This window comes from Acanthochromis polyacanthus, chromosome 17 (genome assembly GCF_021347895.1).
Source record: "Acanthochromis polyacanthus isolate Apoly-LR-REF ecotype Palm Island chromosome 17, KAUST_Apoly_ChrSc, whole genome shotgun sequence".
Taxonomy (NCBI): domain Eukaryota; kingdom Metazoa; phylum Chordata; class Actinopteri; family Pomacentridae; genus Acanthochromis; species Acanthochromis polyacanthus.
This window is the reverse complement of record NC_067129.1, coordinates 8,326,835-8,353,503: the sequence shown is the minus strand read 5'-3', so window position 1 is coordinate 8,353,503 and position 26,669 is coordinate 8,326,835. Positions and strand designations below refer to the sequence as shown.

Here is a 26,669-nt window from a genome sequence, read left to right as displayed (position 1 = left end):
TTACCCACATGTCAGTAGTATATCCCTCAAGTGATTTACACTTTTACCACAAATCATATGTGAGTGCAGTGATTAAAAAAAAAAAAAGTAGCGGCAAGCATGATGTCCTTATGTCTGCAGTTTTTCTGTTAATATTTTTTCATGCACACTCAGTGGGCAGTTTACTAGATACACCTTGCTAGTAAAGGCCCCCAGAACTGCCTTAATTCTTCATGGCATACTTTCAACAAGGTATTGGAAACATTCCTCGGAGATTTTGGTCCATATTGACATAACAGCATCACGCAGTTGTTGATTTGTCAGCTGCATATTCATGATGTGAATCTCCTGTTCCACCACATCTTAAAAGTTCTATTGAATTAAGATTGAGATCTGGTGACTGTGGAGGCCGTTGGAGTACAGTGAACTCATTGTCATGTTCAAAAAACCAGTTTGAGATGATTTAAGCTCTGTAACATGGTGCATTATCCTGCTGGAAGTATCAGAAGATGGTCCACTGTGGTCTTAAAGGGGTGGACATGGTTAGCAACAATGCTCAGGTAGGATGTGGTGTTTAAACGATGTTCAGTTGGTACTAAGGGGTCCAAAGTGTGCCAAGAAAATATCCCCACACCATTACACCACCAGCAGCCTGAACCATTGATACAAGGCAGGATGGAGCCTTGTTTTCATGTTGTTTACGCCCAATTCTGACCCTGCTACATGAATTCGAGACTCATCAGACCAGGCAACATTTTTCCAATCTTCTATTATTCCATTTTGGTGAACTTGTGTGAATTCTAGCCTCAGTTTCCTGTTCTTCGTGGACAGGAGTGGCACCCAGTGTGGTTTTCTTCTGCTGTAGCCCATCTTCTTCAAGGTTGTTGTGGTTCAGAGATGGTATTCTGCTTTCCTTGATTGTAACGAGTGGTAATGTGAGTTACTGTTGTCTTTCTGTCGTCTCCAACCAGTCTGCCCATTCTCCTCTGGCCACTCACGTCAACAAGGCATTTTCATCCACACAACTGCCGCTCTCTGGATGTTGTCTTTTTGTCTTTTTTTTGGACCATTCTTTGTTCAAACTAGAGATGGTTTTGCATGAAAATCTCAGTAGATCAGCAGTTTCTAAAATACTCCGACACCAACAACCATGCCATGTTCAAAGTCACTAAAATCCCCTTTGTCTTGACCACGTCTACATGCCTAAATGCATTGAGTTGCTGCCATGTGATTGGCTGATTAGCTAATGTGCCTGATAAAGTGGCCGGTGAGTGTATGTGTGAGGACTTGGTTGAGCGTGTCTTTGCTGCATGTGTGTCTTTGCATGGTTGAGCTCCACCAGTGAGCAGGTGGGACAGAACGCACTAATAGAGGTCTGGAGTCAGCAGCCAGCTTAGCAGTGCAGTCAGCAGCTTTTCCAGCCCGTCGTCAGACTCCAACCAGCCAACCTCCTTTCCGGGGCCGAGACCCACACAGTCTCAGAGCGAGCCGCAAGACAACACAGTTTTCTCTGTTTGATCTGCCAGAAACAACGCCTCAGTGCTCCCAGTCACAAAGCACCAAAGAGGAGGATTCCTTTTCAATTTTTTCATGAAATGCCATATTTTAACTCGCGCTACATGCTCTCTGGAGATCTTAAAAATAACCTGAGTTAAAATGACTCCTTTACTTATTTGTTAGGTTGAATAATTGATGGTGAAACTGGCTCATTGTTTTCTCAATCGAAGCACGCATTCCCACCAAAAGGACACCAGCCAGATTTATCGACGGAAGTGTTCTCTCTTTGATATTAGAGTATTTATTATTATAGACGGTTGATCTTGCAGAGTCAGCTTAATGACTTTTAGCTAATGGACTGAGGAGACATCAGCTGATGAAGTGGACAAGAGTCAAATCCTCAGCTTTTAGCACTCAGATGTCTCTGTTTCTTTTTTCTACCGTCGCTCATTATCTTTTCCTCCTCTGTCCTTTCTGATGCTCTCTTGTGTCGCGTTCTTTGTTTGTAGCTGTGAATGTCAGAGAGTTACAGTGCAGCTTTGTTTGGTAAATAGTGTAATCGTCTGTTAGTGTGGCTACTCAGGATCGAAGAGGTTTTTTTTTGGAACAAGAAAAGGAGAGAAGATTTAGGGTAAATGAGAAATGGAAAGAGATAAGCAACCCCTGTGTGCTCGAGTGTGATTCGAGATGTTTCATTGGATAGTGTAGTGAATTTGCATTAAGGTGGGGTGGATTCAAATGTTTATTCCTGTTTTTATTCAGCACAGACCGAATTGTGCTTGATACAGCTTCATTCTACTGAATTTATTGAAATATGTTTACACCTTGGGGATGAAACTGTTAAAGAAAAGATAATTTTAAGTTATTTCTACCTTAATTATCAGACTGAAATGCTAGTGTTACTGTGAAGTTGTGAAATTTGAGTGAATCACATCACAAATACTGATGTGATGTGAAATTTTGGTGGAAGTGTTCATGTTCCATTCAGGATGAATTGTAACAACTTTTAGCTTTTTAATTATTTTGTTTGTTTTGTTCCTATATCTCAGTACTGATTTACAGGATGATACAATGCTTTCTACAGAATCATTTGACAATCAGTTTATGGTTCGAATGACACAACAGAAATGTTTTTGTGTTTGGTTAGTTTTTGGTTAAAGCAGGAATAGGCAATATTCTTTTTGGCATCATTAGATAAAAAAATGCACAATACCCTTTCAGCATATTCTGATTCACCTGGCCTTAGAAGAACCTACACTTCTACACCTCATCCTGAACATCTAGCTTGTGGCAGGGGGATTTTACACAGGTAAGATAGTATAAAGAGCACCAAAGTCCACAGTGATCGCACAGAATGATGTTAAGCAGCTAGCTTTTGACATGGAAGAGGAGGATTCAGAAGCTTCACTATCTCCATATGTTTACTCATCTGGTGGATGAAGCTTAGAACAGAGATGGAGCTGCAGGAGAACGGCTGTATTTACAAATCCTGGCTTGTATTTTCTTGCCTGTGTTTCAGCTGACTCCAGTTTTAATCCAGCAGCTGGGTATTAACCCACTGAACTCCAAGCAGTTTGTGGGTGTTTTTCCTTCTGTCACATTTGTACTCACTGTGGACTCACGTCTGACTGCAAGACAAAGTCCTGCACCTCTGTGGAAACAGCACAACGATAGCTAAAAGTAGAGGGGGCTCCAACATGTCTTGTGTGCAGTGTAACAAAGTGATAATGCCATAGATCATGCAAAAAAAAAAAAAAGTTGGAATTCTTTAATTATTTACTTTAAAACCATTGAACAAAACTGTAAACAGCACATGCAACATTTTTCCAAGTTCCCACAAGTGTTACAAATACTATTTTAAAAAATAGAATAGTGGCAGTTCAGACTAAAAGTCCCACATTTTTTTGACTTCTTCTCAGTTGTGCCACTGATTGCAGCAGTCATTATTTTCTACACAATCTGATATGGAAAACGGTTTACTTTTTGACATTTAAAAAAGAGGCAGGTAGAATAAAGTAATTTTGATGAAATGTCATGCTTTTAAGATTAGATTTGGTTATTTTTTATTTAATTGAAACTGCATGCCACACATAACAATTTTTTTTACAGTTTTTGACTGATAAATGGTGTCATTTTTCTTTTTTCTTTTTTCAATAGTAGCATGCTTTTCACACTCATCAGCTGGTTTTGGGTTTCAGAGAACTAAAGGGAACGATACTGTGATGTAAATGTGTTATTATATCACTTGGCTTTTTCATAACTAAACTAATTAACTAAAATACCAGTGTCAGCCTCTTTTGACAAGTAATATATCCCATTGGACATTTAGAATCTAAACTTTCAATATTTATTTGTGAAAATAAGCTCCTTGAATGCACACCAGAGTTTATAACAAGGCTGAATACTCACATGCACAGAGAAAAAAGTCTGCAAATATTATCTTTCTGCTCTCATAAAATATGGAACCAGTTCATAAACTTGCCCTCATTTTAAAATGAATGATGACAGTTTTTGGAATATTGGCTCCGCATCCTGCTGGTTATGCAAATATACAGTCGTAACTTATCAGTATGAATGACAAATGTTAATACTTGGCTATTAAGAACCCTGCTCTCTAACAGTGTTGCCAAAAATCCATGTTGGGGCACATATTTGTGCCCCGTACTGTTCACACTAAACACTCCATGAGTTAGACTTCCTCCTCTGTCCCCGCCTCTTTGATCCATCCTGATCACACTCATGCAAATGCAGAGGAGCCACAGGAAAGGAAATCCATCCTGTGTTGATGATGCAAATGGATGGGGGACGTCAGTGACAGGACGGCAGATGTGTGTTGGATGGACAGATCGATACCCTCATTGATACCTCCCCTGGGTCCCCCCTGTCTCATCCTCTACATCCTCATCCCTTCACTCTGCTGTCTGCTTCCCTTTCTCCTCACATATGATGCTCTTTCTCTATTCTGCTTCCTCTAATCTCTCCCTTGACTCCCATCTTGCCTTTCTTTGCTTTTTTCCACGTCTCGTCTCAGCCTTGTGTCTAAAATAATCCTCTCTGTTGCCCTCTCTTCTCCCTCGGCTCTCCCTTTTTTTTTTAATACTAGAACATTTAACCGTCAGCTGTGACCTTACAGCGTCTCTTTTGTAAAGAATTAATTCAATCATTACTGGAAAAAACAGGACAAATCCCCCAGATCCTCTGATTTTCATTGCGTATGGAAACATTTTGCAGGATTAATTTCGGAGTCTCTCCTCTAAGATGATGAAGAACAGGCAGCCGCTAATTTATTTGGTACAGCTGCAGGTGCTTCACCTTCTCAAAAGAATTTAAAACAGATTTATACGATTCTCCCTACATAGTCAAGCGTGCTGCAAAGCCTGACCCACTTTGGGATGAAATAAGTTTGTGTTTCAGAAATGAAGCGCACCAGGAGCGAGACTGTGTGTATGTTATCAGTATTAGTGTATGCTCAGCCATTCAGACAGTCACGGATGGCCTGCCTCTTTCTTCAGAAGAGACTTCAAGGACAAACTGTGAAGCGCTAACCGCTGTATCAGCTTTGCTTTGCAGCACTGTTTTCTGCATGTCCTTGCATGAGCGTTTGCACAGGAGGTCGGGCTGCTGGTGTTCTGCTTCGTTTCTGTGCCTTTTTTTGTACTTTATTCTTTTATCTGCGACTAAAAGCTAAATCACAAGGATGAGACGGTCAACATGAGCATCATCAGGCCTCCAGGACTTGTTCTTTCCCACATCCGTCTTCATTATTTCCCTTCTCCTTAAATCTATTTTTCCTTTGCCTCCTCCTTTCATCGCCTCGACCTTTCGCTTCTGGCAGCAAACAAAGAAATCATTAACTGCTGTCTTTCTGCCAATACTGTGTGTTTGTGCATATCTGTGTCCAGAGACTCGTCATTCTAATAGGCTACAAATCACTGTTAGCACATGTAGAAGAAAAGTATTTGAATGCTTCAGTGCCTCTGACGAATTGCAGCTGAACTTGTCCCCCGATGAGTGTAGGGGAGAAAAAGTAGGAGGCTGGTGATGAATAAAAGTGGTGGTGCAGCGAAGGAAGAGGGGAATACAGTTTGGGATAAAAGGTAGCATAAGTTTACTTATTCATTTCTATTTATTTTATTTATTTGTGCCCTGAAAATGAATTAGTTTGTTTTCTTTCCCTTCATTTTGGTCTAAAGCAGCAGAGATGTTACAATACCAGAAATGTCATTAAAATTGCATGATTTTTGATACTGGATGCACACACGAACATTTTGACAGACGTAACATAGAAACAGTAGCCTCCTCATGTTTTCAGCAGCACTCAGTTCATGTTATGAACCATCGCTATGTAGGCATAAACAAGATGAGCTCTTAGCTTTTGAGCAGTTGCAGCTGTTGCAATTCACAAACAGTATCCATCCATCCATTATCTATACACCGCTTAATCCTCAGTAGGGTCACGAGGGGCTGGAGCCTTTTCCAAGAGACTTAGGGTGAAGTCTGTCACAGGGCTGCACATACATCACAAACCAAAAGCTTTCTCGACTTAAAGCAGCTGTGACATCTGACACGTTAAATGTAAAACTGAGTTAACTGTATCTAAGGTGCTTGGATAAGTTTCTCTGTAAATGCTCTGTAGCACCATTTGCATGCTGGCTTTCGGTTGACTCTAAGTTTTCCTGATCATCTGACTCAAATGCAAATTATCTCCACATGATCACACTTGACCTGTTGCTGCATCTTTACTACCTACAGCATCTTTTGTTATCTATGATACAATATAAAAACATCATGTTTTGACAAATTTGCCACCGACTTGGCATCACAGTCTTGTTTCTTGTGACATTCCAGCCCGATCTCACAAGGATTCGTGAAACTGTCACGTAAATTTTTGTTTCGATTTCGTGCGCACCAACACGATTTCGTCATGTTTTTCGTGCCGCTCACAACGAAATGCGCACCAATGTATTTTAAACGGCGGACTTTTCGTGCCACTCAGAACGTATTTCAAACGAATGGGTATATTATATTTTTAATGTGAAACCGTTGCGAATCCAACGCTATATTTTGCATTACATCATCCCTAACCATAACCCTAACCATAACCCTAACCATAACCCGGTGGTACACTTACCAATTTGCATAGGAATTTAAAGAATGTCCAAAGGGTGCAAACGCGATTCTAAGAATGTCCGACGGCTGCAAACGTGATTACACAAACAGTATACGCCGATGTACAGCTTAGATTGTCATGAATCCGCCGGTATAAACCACTTTCAGATGTGATTACCACAGCGGGTTTCGTTGTGAGCAACACGAAAAACATTTCGTTGTGAGCGGCACGAAAAACATGACGAAATCGTGTTGGTGCGCACGAAACCGAAACAAAAATTTACGTGACAGTTTCACGAATCCTCGTGAGACCAGGTTGGACATTCCTGTATTGAAGTAGAACAATTAGACATTTAACTACTGCTGGGACTTTAACGTGATAATTTCAATTAATTAATTACATTAAAAAAATCACGCGTTAAAAAAGTAACACCTTTAATTGCACCTTTCTCAGTTCCCTAATTTCTGGCACACAGGTAACACTGATGAACACTCCAGCCCAATAGGTGGCAGTAATGAACCTAAAGTCTGTTGTTTGCTAGCTGTAAAGAAGATACACAAGACGCACTGCAGTGAGAAAGGTGTGTCTGTAGTGGACCAATAGCTGGTCACATGACGGCGTTAGCTTCAGTCCAGTTGAAGCGTTGACCAACATGGCGGCTCAGCTGCAAACTTTCTCTTTTATTACAGAAACACTTCAGCAAAAAGTATTTCTGAAAGCGTTTGAGGCAAGAAATAAAAGGTGCAGTTGTTGAATGTAGTGGAAAGAGGAAGCCTGCAGATAAATATAAATGAAATAAATATTTTTGTTGTTTAAGTTCACGTATATGTCTATCCATTGATTCCGTCATCAACCAGAATTTATTTGAATTGAAAAACTTTGATAATTGTGTCAAATATTGCTGTTGGCCAAAAATGTGATTAATTGCGATTAATTACAAAGCCTCTAATTAATTAGTTACATTTTATTAATCGCATCCCTCCACTACATTTAACACATAGTAACTATAAAATATGTCAGTGCACAAATCTTTGTGGCTAATATCTGTAAATACAAACTGCCTTTGTGTATTACTTCTGCACTTTAAAATTCCAACACCTTCATCCTCTATCTACAAATGGACCTGCAAAAATGTCGAGCAGTTCATGTTCTGATCTCTATGCCTGAAAACTCTGTTTTCTTTTTCTTGCGACACTGCTGATGCTTGATGAAAGCTGTTGTATAGGATTTCTGACATTTCAAGGTTATGAAAAACACTTTTTGGAGCCTCTCTGGATTATTTCCTCACCCTGCAGCTCCCAAACCTTTTTTGTCGTGCCCTTCTTCAGGAACAAAAATAGTTTAAAGTTAACTGCAGGGGTATATTTGTGGTAAACTCAAGCAAGAAAGAGGAAGAATGACTTTAAGTCTGGGATAACCCTCCAGATGGTTGTAGGTAGTCACTGACCGTTACTTCCACTGCTACTAGTTAATTTACTGAAATCAATTGTGCAGATTTTGCCTCAACTGGATTTACTAATAACCGACAAACGTAAGCTAAATAAAAACAGGTCAAAGAAAATGAAACACAGTCTTGATGATGATCACTGATGATGTGGATTTTCTTATCACTGAGCAGCCTACTAGCTGATTAATCACCGCTGTGCACAATGGGACTGAATCACTGTGTGTGGGACTCTGCTGTCTCTGATCTGCCAGGTTTTATTTAGCTCCTGGAAGAAATGCTCAGTGCTGAATCAGCGCATCGAACACAAGCCAAATGTAGAAAACCCTCAGTTTGGGACAACAGGTGGGGTCAGGGGAGGCCACGGTGAGGTCACACGGGGTCTGGTTGGCCGGTCGACCACGGAGGCATCTGACAAGACTTTGAGCCATTTGAACATTAAGCTTCCGTCAGCAAGTTGAAGTGGCAGCAGGAAGATTTGTCCCGACTGTCCACGAAAGAGTAAAATGTCATGTGACAGGGAGAAAGTAATGGATGGTAGCAGGCAGGCACATCCTCATTTATATGCTGGGAGTCCTCCGCTGTGACATTTTCTTCTTCTATTATAATTACACTGTAAATGTGTCAAATAAAATTTTTAGTTTAATAGAATTATTTATGCTCAGGCACAGACTATGTAACACAGACAGGCCTTTCTGTGGTAGTGTCTGCGGGAACGATTACACAACAACCAGTGATGTTTTGGGATAAATCACTTTCCAGAAGTAAATCCTGTGAACAGCATGTCACTAATAACCTGTCATTAGGAGCAATGTTTTAGTTCTGACACCTGAAATGGGTTATTATCTGTCTAGAGGCCGTTTCAGACGTTGGATACGTAACAATGCTGGCATCATAAATCTGTTAAAGTGCCTGCATTCTGTCATTCAGACATTTTTTGTTTCTCATGGCTCCATTCCATCAAGGTATGTGTAATCTATATTAACAAACAAAAACTCAACCTAAACTAATAGCAAAACTATCTACATTTGACTAACTAATAGTCTAATTTTTGTAAGGATTTCCTAAATACTGCAATTTCTGTGCATGTGTGATCATAACCTGTAGCTGCTACTTTGGAGGCTCAAACTCTACTGTTCCTTCAGCGTTTCTGTCCTCCACGTCTACAAGAGGTGTTTCCTCATTGTACCACCTCTTCCTCATCCTCTCTGTTTTCCATTACCGGCTCTGTACAGTCGTATTAATGTCACCACTGCCACTAATTATTCCAAGAAGGGCAGGTAGCCTTGTTAAGCATGTGGAGGACAAACTACACACTGGCAAAAAAATGTGCCAGAAGGTAGGCAGCTGTTAATATGCCTTTTTAAACAAACAACAAATCTCCAAAAGAAAAAGAAAAAAACACTTCCAGTAGTTAATAGTGCTTCCTTCTAAACAGCCCATTTACTTGTTTATCTCCCAGCACACTCGTGTATATTTATAGGTAAGGGGGCTTGCCTTCCCACTTTAAACTGGCCGATTAGAATACATCTATTATCCAATTATATTTGAGGTCTCACTCAGTGAACCTATAAAAGAGCTGCTCTGGAGGCCTGACTTTAAGCTGTAAGACAAAAAGGCCTCTGCAAGAATGAAACTGTGACGGGTGATGTCTTCTTTAAACTTAATGTCTTTCCACAGGCTGCTCACTTTACACAGGCAAGTAAACTTGACATTTAAAAGTGCAATTCTCTCTGTAAAAACTCATCATTGAGTTGTAAAACCACATAAAGTAACAAAGTCTTACAGCTTAGATGGTATGCTCTCCCTGAAGGGGGCGGGAGCAGCAGCAGCTTGTTGGTTTTCAGAGCAGAACAGCTCGTTTAAAACAGCCTTAAAACAAGTTGCCATACAGTCATAGAGAAATGAACCATCTCTGCAATATTTTGAGCTTATAGGCTGAAAGACATGCTGTGGGGACATGTGAGACTTTGGCTCGTTTGCTCAGAAGGGGACACAATATGCGACCTTTAAAGCGGGATTAGCCAGTATAAATACTCATGTATGGATCTTATTGGACGAGGATAGTTTGGGGAAATGGCTGTGATTTGAAATTCAACTATACCAAAGTTCCCTCCGGAGAGGCCAAGTCTCAACAGCTCCCTTTCTTCACTGTTTGCCCCCACGTCTTAATAGCTTTTCATTTGGACAGTGATGAATGTGTGAACACTATCAGCAGGGTGAGAAACGATGAGACGGACCATCCTCAAGTGTGTCTGTGGGAAAAAGGAGCTTCTTTATGGGTGTGTTGGTTTGTTTAAACCAAATATGGTGAACTTGCATACAACCCCCCCCCCAAAAAAAACAAAACAAAAAAAACAATGGTTTACTTATTGGACATGATCATTTGTGTCCTCAGCAACATACGTGTGTGTTGTGTATGCGAGTATACACAATAACGTGTGTTGCAATAGCTGTAATTCTTCCTCTGAAGGCAGACTGATAAAGGTCAGGCTGGCATTTTAAAGTTGTGCGACAGCAGCTTTGCCACAGAAGAGACAGAGAAAAACAAAAATACACACAGTACAATGTTCTTGTATTTGAGATGATGTCCTAGTTTCCATTTCCTGTAAGAAAAAGTTTCCCATAGCATCTCCCACCTGACTACACAGTGAGAAGATGATACAGTTGAAACATGATGATAAAGACGAGTGTTACATGTGCTGGGAAGTCACATCTTCAGGTTTAGCCTTCAACACTGCAAGAAGAGGTTCAGATCTTTGCCATACTGGTAAAAATTTTGAACTTAACAGTTTGAATACAGTCATAAGTGTGTAGGAGGTGCATTCAGAAATTCAGCAAAAACAAGAGAAAGAAGAGGAGACACAACAAGATTACAGAATCACCTTGATATCAAGTTAAGAATAAATCAGAATTGAAGGATTTGTGTCTCAGCAGGCTTTAGAAAAACTTGTCTAGGCTCAGTGGTAGCAACAGTGTCTTAACAGTTCTTTAAAGTTGATCAGACAGCTGCAGCAGATTCACATCACAGCTGCTCGTCTTCACAGAGCAAGAAAGTGCAAAACATAACCCCAAATCTCACTTCTTAATGAGGACTTTTTTCTTGTCTAATAAGTCATTTTAAAAACACGACTGCTCAATTATAAAGCACCAAATAGTTTTGAATGGCACACCTCTTACATCACCTTGGACAGGTTCTGCTTTCTGTCCCCAGAATCACAAACTAAACATCGCAGCATTCAGCTGGACCTCCCAAAACACTTCATATCTGCTCCAACTGTCCGTTCTTTTGAATTGAAAACTTTGAAACTTTTCTGTTTGTGACATTTTTGAAAAATGAAATCAAATGTATTTGCATCTCACACTGTATTGTGGCTGCACTTTAGCTCATTTTTATGTTCTGTCTTCTTCTAAATGTTCAAATCTTGTGTTTCCTTTGTATGTTATCCTGAGGTCTTATATTAAAGTTGCCTCCCACTGATTCTATGAAACAGTCTGGCTGTAGTGTTTACAGTTATTGCTGTTTTTATAGTCAGAGGATGTAGAGTAACTGCAGGCTTTCTGGTGATAAAATGCACAGTGATCAGCAATATTATTTAAATATGCTATATACACCAATACAAGGTCATAACTTTGAAAGCAAACTGTTTCATTTGAGCCTTTCGAACCATTTGTGCTTAAATAAAAGTCAACTGCTTCATGTGTTTGGCTTCAGGCTTACATCAGGAAATATTTGAAAAGGAGCAAGGCTCTTGTACATGCTGCTTCACTGTGCTTATGTCTTCTTCAGCTTTACTACACAGTCTCTCTCTCTCTCTCTCTCTCTCTCTCTCTCTCTCTCTCTCTCTCTCTCTCTCTCTCTCTCTCTCTCTCTCTCTCTCTCTCTCTCTCTCTCTCTCTCTCTCTCTCTCTCTCTCTCTCTCTCTCTCTCTCTCTCTCTCTCTCTCTCTCTCTCTCACTCTGTCTGATCCACTTAACATGCTGGCTCGGATCAGATCAGATCCATTCACTCCGCTGGGTTTAAAGCCATTAGCTTAATTAGAGCCCAGACGTTCAATTCACTGTCAGATAGCTTGATCCGCTGGCTGCCTTTCAAATGTCTAACCTACAGTCTACACAGGTTGTATTATGGGGTGTTTACCTACTTTCACTGCTCGGCTACGCTGCAGATTGTGTCGCAGTGAGAGCCATGTGCAGACTTGCATGGAGCTGAATGGGCTCTGTGAAATAATGTTCCTTGTGCTTAATCCACTGAATGGCACATGAGGTTATAAATACAGTAAAACGCAGTTGATGGGAGGTGAGGGGCGAGGCGTTCGCTGCCTGCTGGAGCAAATCATCCTTCAGCTCTGTTCTAAAGTGCCTAACCAAGCGGCTGAGCAGAGGCCTCCTCACCTTCAGCACAGCTGGACCAGAAGCAATCATTTGGCTGAGAGACTTTGCATTTGTTAAATAATATAAGAGCCATACATCATTCTGTCAGTGCATATAGTAAACACAGCATGCATATCTGTGCACACTCGCGTGTCTCTTCTCCTGTCACACAGCAGCACCTCCATAAATACATATAAATGTATTTAACGTGGACTGAAAAAGCTGTTATGTGCTGTGTACTTTGCTTTTACATACAGTGCTGTGCGAAAGTTAAAGGCACTGTAAGTAAAGTGAGGACGCTTTAATTTAGTGAATGGATCTCTCAGCTTCATACAAAGTCAAATATTTTAGTATTTTTTGCCTTTAAAGTAGGAATCAGCTGCTATGTGTTTTTTTTCTGACACAGCTGATTATTGCAGATAAGTCTATAACTGATATTTGGAATGGATATACATTATATGTAATGTTTCAACAGCATATGATTGCACAGAATTTTTGATTCATAACTAGGCTTCTTTATTAATAAGGATACGAGTGATTAAATTAGGACGCTCCCGACTGAGATTGATTAATCTCCTGCAGTGAAGTCTGTTGTTCATTTCTATTTCCTTAATCTTTTATTTTTCTATCACTTTCATTGCCCATTAAGGTCCAGATCTTAAAGCATTTAAAACAAAAGCAAACAGACTCAGAAATAGTTTCTATGAAAATGCTGTTTATGTACTAAACTCAGGACACATTAAATAATTCTAGTGTTTAATGGGTCTTATTGGATGGTTACATGAATGTTTTTTGTGAATGTTTTTATATTGATGGTCGTACAAGTTTTTTGTTTCATTTTGTTATGTTATTTTATTTTATTATGCACTTTAAGGACTGCACTTCCGTTGTTCTCATGCAATGACAATGAAGACATTCTGATTCATTATCGGTTATTGTTTTCCAGACTCTGTTTCAGGCTAATCTGTGGCTGCCTTCTAACTTTGCTGTTAGTGAGAGAAGCTAATTCACTGGTTTGTGGCTACAGCTTGTGCTTCATGTTTAGTTTTTCTGCTTGAGAGACACTTCTGAGACCACAGACAGAGCGGAGGCTGCATCAGACCTTAAGTAGCGCATTTAATTGATCAATAATCTGTCAATAAAAATACAGATACCAGTAATCTGTCTATCTTTATTTTAAAGTAATTCAAAGCGCCTTGAAGAAGTTGCTACAGTTCTTTGGATTTGAGCTTCATCAATGTCTACCGTTTCTTTCTGTAATCCCTGAGTGACATGATGATGTTACGATCAGGGGCTCTGAGGAGTTCACACCATCTGTTGCAGGATTCCTCCTAAATATAGTTCAGTGTGACTGTATGGCTGTTTAGGACCGTGCTGCTGAGTTAATCTAAATCAGATCTGATGCCTCTACGATAGTGTTACACAATGAATGAGGATGTAAACATGCATGGTGGCAAAACATTTCACTGTACATATATGCAGTATATTCTCATATGGACAGTCAACCATAACACACTGTATAAATTAAGATTAGACTGGTCTAATCCCTGAAACCAGATTAGAGAATTAGCTTTTAGAGGTCGGAAGGACAACAGATTGCACTCTACAAATCCATTCCTGTAAACAGAACTCACACACACACAAAATACTGACCATGTTTACTGTGACTGTAGCTGTCCACAAAGCAGAAGGTGAAACCTTAAGATAAGTGGATTAACACTGGTGTTTGTGTCAAAGCCAGCTGACATTTAGGGGTTCTTAATTACAACAGCAGCTTGTGGAATATCATAAACACTGACTGTATATTACACACATTCAATGACTTCACATTTAAGGTCCTTTTCTGACACCCATGTACCTCATTCTTGCAGTAATCATGACAGTTTGTCCTGAATAATGTGTGAGGAAAGAGTTTCTACAGTGTGATTATTTTGTGTTTGGTCAGTCTGCCTGCGTGTCAGAGAAATTATGTTGTTTCTGTCTCTGTTCAGTTTGCAGCTGTGACTTGGTACACTCGGGTTTCTTCCACCACTCTGGCGAATACATCTGTACAGAGGACTACCAGCGGCTCTATGGCACCCAGTGTGACAGCTGTGACCAGTACATCACTGGGGAGGTTGTATCTGCTCTGGGGAGGACGTACCACCCACACTGCTTCGTCTGCAGCGTCTGCAAGTAAGTGATGAGTGCTTGTGTGAAGACCAACCTGTTGCACAGCAGCAGGTAGATGGACAAAGCTGGAAGCTCATGCAGATAACCAGTAAAATCATCAGAAGCTCCAAAGATGTAAAGACGGCCATTATCCAACTAAACCTAATTTAATTTTTCAAATCTAAAATGTGCATGGACAGTGCTGGCAGTCATGTAAAGAACTCAAATTACTGCTTTTTGTTTACATGCAACATTTAAACCTTTGTTTAGAGCTCCACTGTTTGTGTCGAGTGCTCATGTATCCTCCTGGCGCTGCTTCACCTGTAACTTGTGTCTTTAGAAGCACCAGCAACAAATGGGATTCTCAGAGAGCAACACAAACTCTGGATTAATGACTGCTCCCATACCACAGGTGGCCCATTACAATTAAAATGTAATGTACAAGAACTGGCTGCCAGTGAATTCCCGTGTTTGTTTTCTCACTTTCACTGAGTCTTTATAAAGACTCCTGCAGGATCTTGACAGAAGCCGTCCGCGCTGATTTAATTGAAATGTTTACAGCCAATCAAACTTGTTATTGCTAATTAGAAGAAACAAATCAATATTTATTGAAAGTATGATGATATCAGGTTTTTTTTACAAAGTGCTTTACTACAAATAAAAGGTAGAGGATGGGAAGCATAAGTGCACCAGTAAAGTATCTTTGTGCACACACATGTAAGAGCAAATATAGCGCCTTGATGTGAAGTAGAAAATGATTGAGACTGTTATCTTCCCAGTAACTGTATCAGACTGGAATGTGAGTTGAGAGAGAAAATATAATTATTGGCAAAGAAATGGGGTATAAAAAATGCATTTAATGTCTGTTTCAGTTGGATGGTCTCGTGTTAATCATTCTGTGTAGGAAGGGGGAGTGTAAGTGTCAAACTGAGCCCAGAATTCATGAAGTCCCCTGGGCTAAACAACAAAATAAAACTTTATGGTTAGAGAAAAAAGGAAAGTTTGCATTTTTTGACATTTAAACAAAAAAAATTTAATTGAAATGTTGATCAGCATAACGAGTCCTGCCTTCCCTTAACATTACCAAAGTGTTCTGACTACCAAAGCACAAACGCAACAAGAATTTAATCATCATGAAATGAGATACAAGCTATCTTTACAGATGCATTCAGTAGGAATATGTTCATTCATTAGAACTTTACTGATTATGGTAATGGAAAAACTATGTATTTGAGATACAAGTTAGCTGCATGTAAACAAAACAGGTTACAGGTTTGGGTTTTTTTTTATTAATAGTTTGATGTTTCAATGTTTTTTGAGGTGACTGTAGGTGCTCATTTTGTCATAAATTAACCCATGTGTTGCTGTTTTCTCACTTTCCTCTATATGAGTTTATTCCAGATCAGCTGCTGCTTTGGTTTTCTCACAGGTGCTGTTTTGACCTCTTATCTCATTTTATGTGGCCACAACTTAACCTTCAGCTCAAAATCTGGTTCTCTGCTACAATCTGTTAGTTAAGATCTCTGAAATATCATCCCATAACCAATGTATGCTGACATTTTTTGTAGTATGCATTGTTTGGTTGGGAAATTGAGAAAGCAGGTGATTATGTGTCAGATTTCCAGAGCTACAGTGCTCATTTATACCCTTGAATCTACAGGGGAGAGTAAAACATAATCACCTACAGGTGTCAAGCTATAAAAATATTCCACAGTTCCTGCTGCCAGTTGTTTTTTGGCACCGCTTCTTTGTTATGAAATAGTCCCAGCATAAACACATTGTTATTGATTTGTCAAATATTAGTTTTCAGGGCTGTGAGAACAGCAAATACCTTCCCATACACATGCATTGTGGTAAAAATATCAGTTGCATCTGGCAAAGTTGCATAAGTGTGAATGAGAATAGCATGTTGTCTTTTGTGATGAGCTGAAAAAAATCTGCGCTCTGCCCTATCTGCATGGCATTACTGAAATGTTTCCCCGTGTGTGTTCTCAGGAGTCCGTTCCCAATTGGAGACAGGGTGACCTTCTGCGGGAAAAAGTGTGTATGTCAGCAGTGCTCGCACTCTCTGAACAGCGACAAGCCCGTCAAGGTCCACGGGCCGAGCTGTAAGAAACAAACGCACACAAATACTGTATATGCGCACACATGCATGACAACCACACCAGAGAGTCTGTGTGGTTGATATTGTAAATTCTGTGCACCAGACATGAGGGATAATCCATGACAAGCTGTGCAGTTTCACAAAAATAAAGCATGAATTTTTTGATAACTTTGGTTTGACTTCTTGATAGAAATCATGCTGTTTGTTCATATTTTCAGACAAAACCATTAGTTTTCATGAAATCTCAACCTAAATGTCCCATTACTTGCCTCTAAGTCTTCAGTTGCTTCTGATGGTCTGTATCAATGACTTAAACTGATGTTTCACTTACTAGTACTGTAGCAAACAGGAGAAACAACCTAATTAAGCAGCTCTCCATTACTCTGTATGTTTATATGTCAGTTTATAGTATGAAAAGAGCAAAACAAAGCACGTCACCTGGTATGTTTTTGTTGTTCTTGGCCCAAATTTGATTCATTCACACACATCTTTAAAACCTGCTCACAAGAATAAACTTCTACGATTAATTTTTTCTTACAAAGCTTCATTTTTTAAAATTTTTAGCAATAGTTTAGTAAAGTGCATCTGTTGGGGACTATTTTCACCAGCGGATTAATATGCGTTTAGTGTTCTGGTGAGTATTTATAACAGCAGGATGATGTGTTTGTGACTGAGACGATAAAGTGCCCACGTTCATCACAAAGTAGAACCGTGTGTCAAGGGAGCTGTGTGGCTCATTAATGTGGACAACAATACAGATCTGTGGCTTGGAGGTATGAGATGTGTCAGACTCTAACTATGCAGATGCTTATTAGCACGTTAAGTTCGTGCTACAAGCTGCTCCATCATATTCTCTTTATTTATCACCGCTTTTTCTCTAGCCACTGATGTTATTTGAAACTGCTGGCATCTTCGTGATTCATCCTAAGACTGTTTGTTCCCTTGCAGATGAACACCAAGAGTTGTACAGTTCACCTGTGGAAAAAAACAAAAAAAACACAGCCACATTCCCTGCAGCTACACACCTACAAACACACACGCACCCACAGAAGGTGGCCTGCTGCTTCAGGTAGTCTTGTAGCCTGGTTCTGGTAGCTCCATCTGGCAGAGACAGTGTGACGACAGGAAGAGGAGGAGGAGGGCAGGAGTGATGGGAGGCTGGCCGAGCAGAGAGGCGAGGGCAGAGAGGGAGGATGATGAATGTGTAAATGCTGAAAATGTTCCTCCTCTCTTCTCATCCCCCTTCTCTGTTTCCTCCAGACTGTGCCGGCTGTGGCGAGGAGATCAAACAGGGTCAGTCACTGCTGGCTCTGGAGAGGCAGTGGCACGTCAGTTGTTTTAAATGCCGGACGTGTGGCTGTGCGCTCACTGGAGAGTACATCAGCAAGTAGGTGGCTTGATCCCGCGTAGTTGTTTGAGCAGATATGCAAAAAATTTCCCAGGAAATCCACATCATCCGTCCTGAAAAACCGTCTCACTGGAACTGTTGCTTGTGTGTGCACTTAAATAGTGACGAGAAACTTGCTTAAATATGTATACAGTTGCGAAAAATGAAGCTTTTTGAAGCTGTCTTTGCAGCAAATCATAGAAAAGTAGTTGTTTTTTTAAATCTAATTGATACCCAGTGTATATTTATAAGTGTTCATATTTGCAAAATTAGATCTTCTTATTGTTTCAGGTATCTTCACATTTTCTTCTGAGGCTCAGGCATTAAAAAATCAATGTCTTAAAGCAGCGGTGTCCAACTCATTCTAGTTCAGGGGCCACATTCAGTCCAATTTGATCTGAAGTGGGCCAGACCAGTAAAATCACAGCATGATGACTGAAAAATAACCACAACTTCAAATGATTCCTTTGTTTTAGTGCAAAAAAGTACATTCTGAAAATGTTCACATTTAAGGAATGATCTTTTTGCAAAACATTATGAACAAGTTGAAAAATCTTAAGAAAAATAAATTCAGTTTCAACAACATTAAGCCTCAGTTTATCATTTCCTCATTACAACTTACAGATCACAGAGTGTCTGCAAAGGCACAAAACATTTAGTCATTAGTATTGGGTTCTGAGTGATATAGTGTTTTACTTTGTGATAGAAATGGCAAAAGTCAGACAAAAAAAGACACAAAATGACAAAAACAAGACAAACCGTACGAAACAAAAGAAGTGACAAAAAAATACAAAAAAAGTTACAAAGCGACAAAAAATGGACACAAACCAGACAAGAAAAGAGAACGAAACAACACAAACTGACAAAAAAAACACAAGCAAAAATGAGAACCAAAATGATAAACATGAGATAAACGACAAAAGTCAGACAAAAAAAAACACAACAAAAAGATGACAAAATATTACAAAAACGAGACACAAAATGAGAAAAGAGCAATCTAATATTTTACATTATGATCAAAAAAACTTGTTATGGTCTAGAAAATATTTTAAATTTGTAGCTTATCTGCAGTTAATATCTTCTCTGTAATTTTGACACTTTGAGGGCCAGACTGGACCTTCTGGAGGGCCGGTTTTGGCCTGTCTGCCACATGTTTGACACCGCTGTCTTCAAGGATAAATAATAGTGAAATTGCCGCACAAATCCGCCAGGAGGTTAGATTTAACTGTCTTCTCTCTGTTCCTGGCAGAGATGGGATTCCTTACTGTGAGAGCGACTACCACACTCAGTTCGGGATCAGGTGTGAGGGCTGTAGCAGGTACATCAGCGGCAGAGTTCTGGAGGTGAGCGCATTTTTCTTGTCGTGCAAATTCACGATCATGCTCGAGACAGATGGCGACAGCGACGGGAATGCGCATGATTTCTGTCCGCGTGTCTCATTGTGTGTCTATAAAAAGCTGTTAAAAAATGCAGCTGTCCCTCTTTAAACGACTTGAAGCGTTGAGTGATGATGAAGCAAACCCAACAAAGCAGCCCTCCACCCTATTCATTCCTCTCTCTCTTTTTTTATCACGCCTCTCCTCGTTCTTCAATCTGCATTGTTTTCCCCTCTTTCTTATCACCACTCCGTTCTCATTTTCTCATTTGTGTCATCTGCTTTTTGCTGCTTCTCTACGCCTGATTTATTTCCTTCTCTCTTCTCTCTCTCTCTTGTCCTTTCCTTTCTCCTGTATCCGTCCTGCAGGCTGGAGGGAAGCACTACCACCCCAGCTGTGCCAGGTGTGCCCGCTGTCACATGATGTTCCTGGAGGGAGAGGAAATGTACCTCACAGGTACAGTTACTTACTACAACAATGTGTGGCAACTTGACGTATAAGTTTGTACTAAGTAGAGAGCAAATATGGATGAACCTAGCAGCCAAAATGTCAGAACGTGCGTCTGTGGAAATGCAAAGGTGCCTCTGCATTGGTACAGTCAATAGGCATAAAAATAGACTTGTAGCATCTATTGAATTAGACGCACCCTGCAAGTATCCAGATGGCCTGAGTGTGATTCTGCATCTGTGGAGGAGTGTGTGCGCTTGTTTTGCTCGTGCTACGAGGACATAAATCTGTTTGCACGTCATGTTGTGGAGACCCGCCTTCCTTTAGGGACTAAAAGCAAATTCCCTTTTTTAAAGAAATCATTCAATTCTATTCTGAAGACTTGGCGATGGGTAGATTTGGACAAGTAGCAGTGATGATTGTGGTTTCCAGGAAATATGAATCGATGTAGTATCCTCTGAAACGATGGAAATACAACTGTGAGTGTCTGCGTTTATTTTTTGTGTTTGTGCAGAGTAAATTTGAGTTGTATACCTCAGGAGTGCAGGCGTTTGTGGAAACTGAGGGCCACTTTTTTATTTTCTGTCACATCTTGAATAGGTTGTATTAGTGTTAAAACATAGAATTATAGATAGCAGGCAGGCATCTTGAGAGGACAAGTAGGATATAGCGACCTGATAAAAGCCTGCTTTTAACAAATGACTGCTATATAGGTTATCGATCCCACATATAGCTCTTGTTACTAGACTCAGTAGTGAGGCATGCACACACCCTCCCCCCATCTGACACACACACAAAGGTTGGAGTCAATTACCTCTCAGCCTCTGCTGCCGTGTCCATTAGTCTGTGCCGTCACTGACAGAATTTATTCTGAATGAGGCCGACTTTGCCGGAGCTTTAAATTGAATCATCCCAGAGCTTCTGTTTTAAAAATGAGATTGCAGTAATTAAAGTTAATAAGCTCAATCATGGGCATCATCAGATGGGTTGATATGAGGACGCTGGAAAGTCCTTCTTCACCGAGCGTCCCGTAAATTGCATTCGTGAGCAGCTATTTTGGGTTAATAATCGTCTTCAGGAGCAAACAGATCATGATGTTAGCGATAATGTTTATGTAAGGTTACTTTGTGGAAGTAGCATTAAGCAGCCATATCAAGAACCAGAGGTGGAGAGGTGTAGCCTGAATGGCCTTCAGCCCCTCACTAACAGTCAGCACTGACGTTTTATTATTAAAAAGTGAACTTAGTCCTAATTACAATTCATGTCAAGTGCATTGAATACATAGATACAGTATAGAAGATAATTGGATTATGTTCATTTTGTTGTTTCTTATTTTAGGATAACATTACTTTTTAACTGACAACTCAGTAAGAAGGTATGGTTTTCATGGTGAAACATGTCAGCAAGATAAAACCATACCTTCTTACTGAGTTGTCGGTTTAAAAGTAACACTATCCTAAGTATAAGTATAAAAGATGTTGCCTGTTAATATTGTGCATTTATATCCATCCATCCATCCTCTATACACCACTTCATCCTCACTAGGGTCGCGAGGGGTGCTGGAGCCTATCCCAGCTGACTCGGGCGAAGGCAGGGGACACCCTGGACAGGTCACCAGTCTGTCGTAGGGCTACATGTACAGACGAACAATCACACTCACATTTACACCTACGGGCAATTTAGAGTAATCAATTAACCTCAGCATATTTTTGGATTGTGGGAGGAAGCCGGAGTGCCTGGAGAAAACCCACGCATGCACAGGAAGAACATGCAAACTCCATGCAGAAAGATCCCAGGCCCAGGCCGGGATTTGAACTGGGGATCTTCTTGCTGCAAGGCAAAAGTGCTACCCACTCTTTCACTGTGCAGCCCGCATTTATATACAATTTTAAAAAATGTGATATTTCAAAGAAAAGCACCAACATGATATTAATGCAAATTAGCAGATATTCTTGTACACATCTGAAAGTAAGAGCGCTGCAATTCCAAACTGCATGTTTTTTCAAAATAAAAGTGAAAAAAATTGAAAAGAAAAAATAGAACAGGGGACTTTGAAATGTAATTTTTAAAGAGACATCTTGTGTATCTCTAACTTGGCAGTTGAATCCAGGTTGAATGCGGAGCTACTGTACCGTGACATGTGGCCGACACACACGGTGTCAGAGTCGCCACGCAGGTTGACAAGTCCTGTTCCACCTCATTGACATTCTGCTGCTTTCCTGCTCAGAGGCACCAGTAAAACTAAGCATTTGCATATTATGCTCGAAGTCTACTTTTACGGAAGTGAATGTGTGCTTTTTAATCTATGCCTGTACATGCATACGTCGTTCTCTGGATATCTTCTTGAATGCACGTTTGCACATTTCTCTGCATGTGTATTCAGGTGTGTGTGTGTGTTGTAGGTGTGAATGTGGTTGTATATGTGTGTGTGCCGAGCTCCAGTAAGTTGCCCCAAGGTTACATTCACTCCTTTTGATGACTTCAGACATGTAGGAGGGCTGAGCAATCACCCTCGCGAGACACACTCAATTAGGAGACACATGCACGCAAACACGCACACACACCCTCACAATCAATCTCATGATGCATGTCTGGAATAAGAAATGGTGTGTGTGTGTTGGTGTTGGTGTAGAGCTATTTTATGGACTAATAGTGGACACTGTCGACATCTACTCTTATAATGGATAGAGAGATGGAGAAAATCTATTATTTTTTCCAACATTGCTCAGAAGTATTAGTGTTGTTAACTGTCAATTTACTGAAATAACGTTAACACCTTCATGACACGCATTTGGTAGCAGGTCAAGGGTTGGGTTTTGTTTAAATGTCAGATGTCATGTTATCTTGCTTTAAGTTTACAGTTGCTGCACAAAATTATGCGCTTAATTGGTTAATTTATTAATTAAATGTTGTTATACTTTTTTCAGAGCCCAAATAGATATCTTATTGTATAATTGCTTATAAAAGCAAGCAATCTTCCTATTTTTGAAGCTGTATCTGGCAAATATGTTACTATAATTGAGTCAGGTGATTTAATTAGGGTAAATTTAAATAATACTTTTTAAAACTGCCACTTACAGAGTACTTACCTCTTGGTTTCAGATATTCATGCTGCTATCCAATCAAACCAACACTGCAGTCAGTTATACCCTAGTAACCCACCTGCACAATATTGTGTAGCTAGTTGTTGTGCCAAAACAGCTGTGACAAGTTAGGACATGGAGACTGGACCTGTGGGGCTCCTGTGGTGTCTGGAAACAGAAAACTGGCAACAGATCCTTTGGGTCCTGTGAGTTTTGGGATCCTCTGTAGATGGAGCCTGTTCTTACTGGAAGCTCAATTTGATTGGGGTGTTGGGACTTTGGACAGTAGGTTAACACCTTTTGTTGTGTTCTTTGAGCTGCTCCTGAGCAGTTTTTGGGGTACATTGTTCTGCTGTGGGTGAGTCTGCTTGAATGTTGTTCAGTTGGGAGTACATGTCAAAGAAGCACCCACGTGATGTGATTCTCATCAGAACTTTGCACTGTGATAAAATCATCACGGTTATTCACTTTACCTGTCAGTGGTTTTATTGTTTTGGCAGATCTGTGTATGTTATAGATATGGTAAATGGTCTGTATTTATATAGCGCTTTACTATACCTGCAAGGTACCCAAAGCGCTTTACATGATACGTCACATTTACCCATTCACACACACATTCACACACTGATGGCGGAAGCTGCCATGCAAGGCGCTAACCACGACCCACCAGGAGCAATTAGGGGTTCGGTGTCTTGCTCAGGGACACCTCAACATGAGCACGACGGGCCGAGGATCGAACCGGCAACCCTCCAGTTACAAGACGGCCACTCTACCCACTGAGCCATGCCGCCCCTTATAGACAAAAAAAAACTCTTTCCATCTTAGTAACGAAGATTCTTTTCATGTTTGTGCTACTTTTACTTTTTTTTTGTTTTTTTGACTCCACAAGGAACGGAACATCTCCCTGCCATATCTTGTATTTCTGGCCACAGCTGACTGATCAGTAGTGCCAGAGAGAGTATTTTTGTTTGGCAGTATCAAATAGATTTATTTAACTAAAAAAAAAACTTCTTTCAAGTAGAAACTGGCGATTAACTGCATTTATTCACTCTTTTGTTACTCAACGAAGGGCAACAGACATAGAGTACACATCTGAAAGACTCGAGTATGTTCTGTTTCTCATGGCAGTGTGATTCAGCAAAAAGAAAACCACCCAAGGCCATTTAAATTTCTGCCGCTTTCTACAGTACCATCAGAATTTCAAATGCCATAAGCACAAACTCAGTGTAGATTTACACCGGCTGCTTTCATGCCATGGTTTTGAATATCGCTGGTCACGATCAGAAGGCCACTTTGTTCAATTGATTACTCTTATTTTGCATGATGTAAAAAGTGTCTGTCTAAACACAGAGGAGGCTCGATCCCTCTACGACTCATTTACATGTCAGAAAAAACGCAGAAGGTGACATTATTATAGGAGTGTATCTGTGACAACACATAAGGCTGCTAATTTTCTCAGGATTGATTTATTCCGCCGCATTTGAGATTTAATTTTTTGCCGGTGCGCAATTTAGATTCTCCTCATCCAAGAGATAAAAGATCTCAAGTCCAAGGCCACACATCTGTTTCGACAGCAGAGTTGAGGCGTGTGGGTGGGACGGGGGTGCACTGAATCACCACGCACTGGTTTCTGTCTACGGTATTGATTTTGTGCACGGGTTTGTGTGCGAGTGTGTTGAGTTCTTGGGTGTGTGTGTAGCCTCTGTGCGCCTGTGCTTGTGTGTGTGTGCAGGTCAGATTTATGGTGTTGATAGTGGTTGTATATTAGAGTCATGATCAGCTAACTGAGTCCATTCGGCTGGCCTGCATCACCCCGAGGCCCCAGAAAATGATCCATAGTCAGCTTGTGTGCATGCGTGTGTGCGTGTGTGCGTGTGTGCGTGTGTGCGTGTGTGCGTGTGTGCGTGTGTGCGTGTGTGCGTGTGTGCGTGTGTGTGTGTGTGTGTGTGTGTGTGTGTGTGTGTGTTCAGGGCGGATATATTACTGTCATTATCACTATCTGATCCAAATGCGTATAACATCCTGACATTAGTGGTTTATTGTTATGAATAAGATCTAATAGCCCTCATTCATTCCCTGTTTCCTCTCCTGCTCTGTAGTTCACCACCATCCTCCTCCTCCTCCTCCTCCTCCTCCTCCTCCTCCTCCTCCTCCTCCTCCTTCTTCTCTCTCCACTTCTTCCTTGTTGTTCTTCTTCTCTGCTTCTCTTTATCTCCCTCATCTCTCTGATGACCTCCTCCATTTCTCCTAATCTCTCCCTCATTCTCCTCCATCTCGAATCATTTTAATTCAATCAAACTCTCCGGCAACGGCAGTTAAAGCACAAGTTTGTCAAAGCAGATATTTACTGTAATATGTTACGGCTAACACGCTGTCCTCCCTCTGTCTTGCTTCCTTTCTGTATGTAGCTTAGCTGTGTTTTTACAAGTCAAAAGCAGTGGTTCCACTTTTTAAGCAAGGTTGCAGAAATGAGTCATTTATTTTATTGTCCACAGTGTGCAAAATAAGCTCAAACAATGGCAAGAAAATCAGTGCAAGATAGTTTTGAGGAACAGCAGGAACACAACATAAATAAGTAACTAATTCAAAAGAGAAAGAATTGATGCCTTATATAAGGATTAGCTTTAAGTTGTTGATATAGAAATAAGATAAGGAAGATTTGGACCTACTTCGAATCTCCAGAGCTCTCTTCTGCTACTAGGATTGGGTTATTATCTGGTATTATTTTTGTCTTAATGGTGCTACCTATCCTACGTGCTCAATCATTTATGGAAGTTAAACATAAAAAGACATTTCTTTTTTTATTTTTGCAACCTGGTATTTCATATTTAAGTATTCTTTAGGGTTTTTGGGGGTGTAACTGTGACATGCAGCTAAATATAATTTAGAAAATATCACTAGTCAGCTACTGTATTATCTAGTTTGTTGTCAATGTGTGCTCAAAGTTGGAATAGCTTCAGTTTTTTTCATATATCAACTCACCCATAATCAATGACTATTTGATCTGCTTGTCCAATATCACACATTCTAAATAAATGGCATGATGAGAAATAACTGTGAAAGTTTCCAGGTTTTATATTTAACAGTTCCTCTGATGTTGTTGTTCAAACATAGCCTCAATTTTCAACGTGCGAAAAAAACGTGCTAAAAGTGGCTCGACTGGCAGATTTTTTTTAAAGGAATATCATCTTATGAAGTATCTATTATCAATCTTATAATTCACAGATACCATTTTAAGTATTTGTGATGAATAAAAGATTTCAATCAAATCAGAGATGGGATCTGATGATCTGAGAGTGAATTCAATTTAAATGTAAAAATAAAAAAAGCATATTTATTGTTATGTAACATTTTCAAACAAAACTGTAAGCTTCAAGCCTGACTTGTGTTATCTGCTTATCCACGTTCTTTTTGGGCAGATGCCTCTGTTTAATTCGATGATGATGCCGTTGTGCATCCCTAATGGTTACACTTGTTCATTTCCACTGCACACAGTGGAAGTCCAGCTGAGGATGATCAGAGGCCCTGAATTCAGTCATTAATCAAAGCCTCAAAAAGATGAAAAGTCCGGAAATATCTGAAGTTTTTCCTTCTGAGTGGAACATGAGTGTCTGAACAAAATTCCATCCAATAGCTGTTGAGATATTTCGGTTTGGGCAAAGTGCTGGACTGGCCGACCGACTTCACCGTCCCCAGAGCCTGGCTGCTAGCATGGCT

At 40.2% G+C, this 26,669-nt stretch overlaps 1 protein-coding gene across 4 annotated transcripts in view; it reads left to right on the top strand.

Annotated features, from left to right (window-relative positions):
- The window catches only part of LOC110959383 (actin-binding LIM protein 3-like), a 58,543-nt gene that overhangs the window by 6,912 nt on the left and 24,962 nt on the right, over positions 1-26,669 (top strand). For all 4 annotated transcript variants that reach the window (XR_007937112.1, XR_007937114.1, XR_007937113.1 and 1 more), the window contains exons 3-7: positions 14,396-14,579; positions 16,551-16,663; positions 17,920-18,046; positions 19,296-19,389; positions 19,791-19,878. Coding sequence is in view for 1 of the 4 variants with exons in the window: in XM_022206232.2 (XP_022061924.1) it covers positions 14,396-14,579; positions 16,551-16,663; positions 17,920-18,046; positions 19,296-19,389; positions 19,791-19,878 (606 nt within the window). In the remaining 3 variants the exon portion in view is untranslated. The remainder of the gene's footprint in view (positions 1-14,395; positions 14,580-16,550; positions 16,664-17,919; positions 18,047-19,295; positions 19,390-19,790; positions 19,879-26,669) is intronic.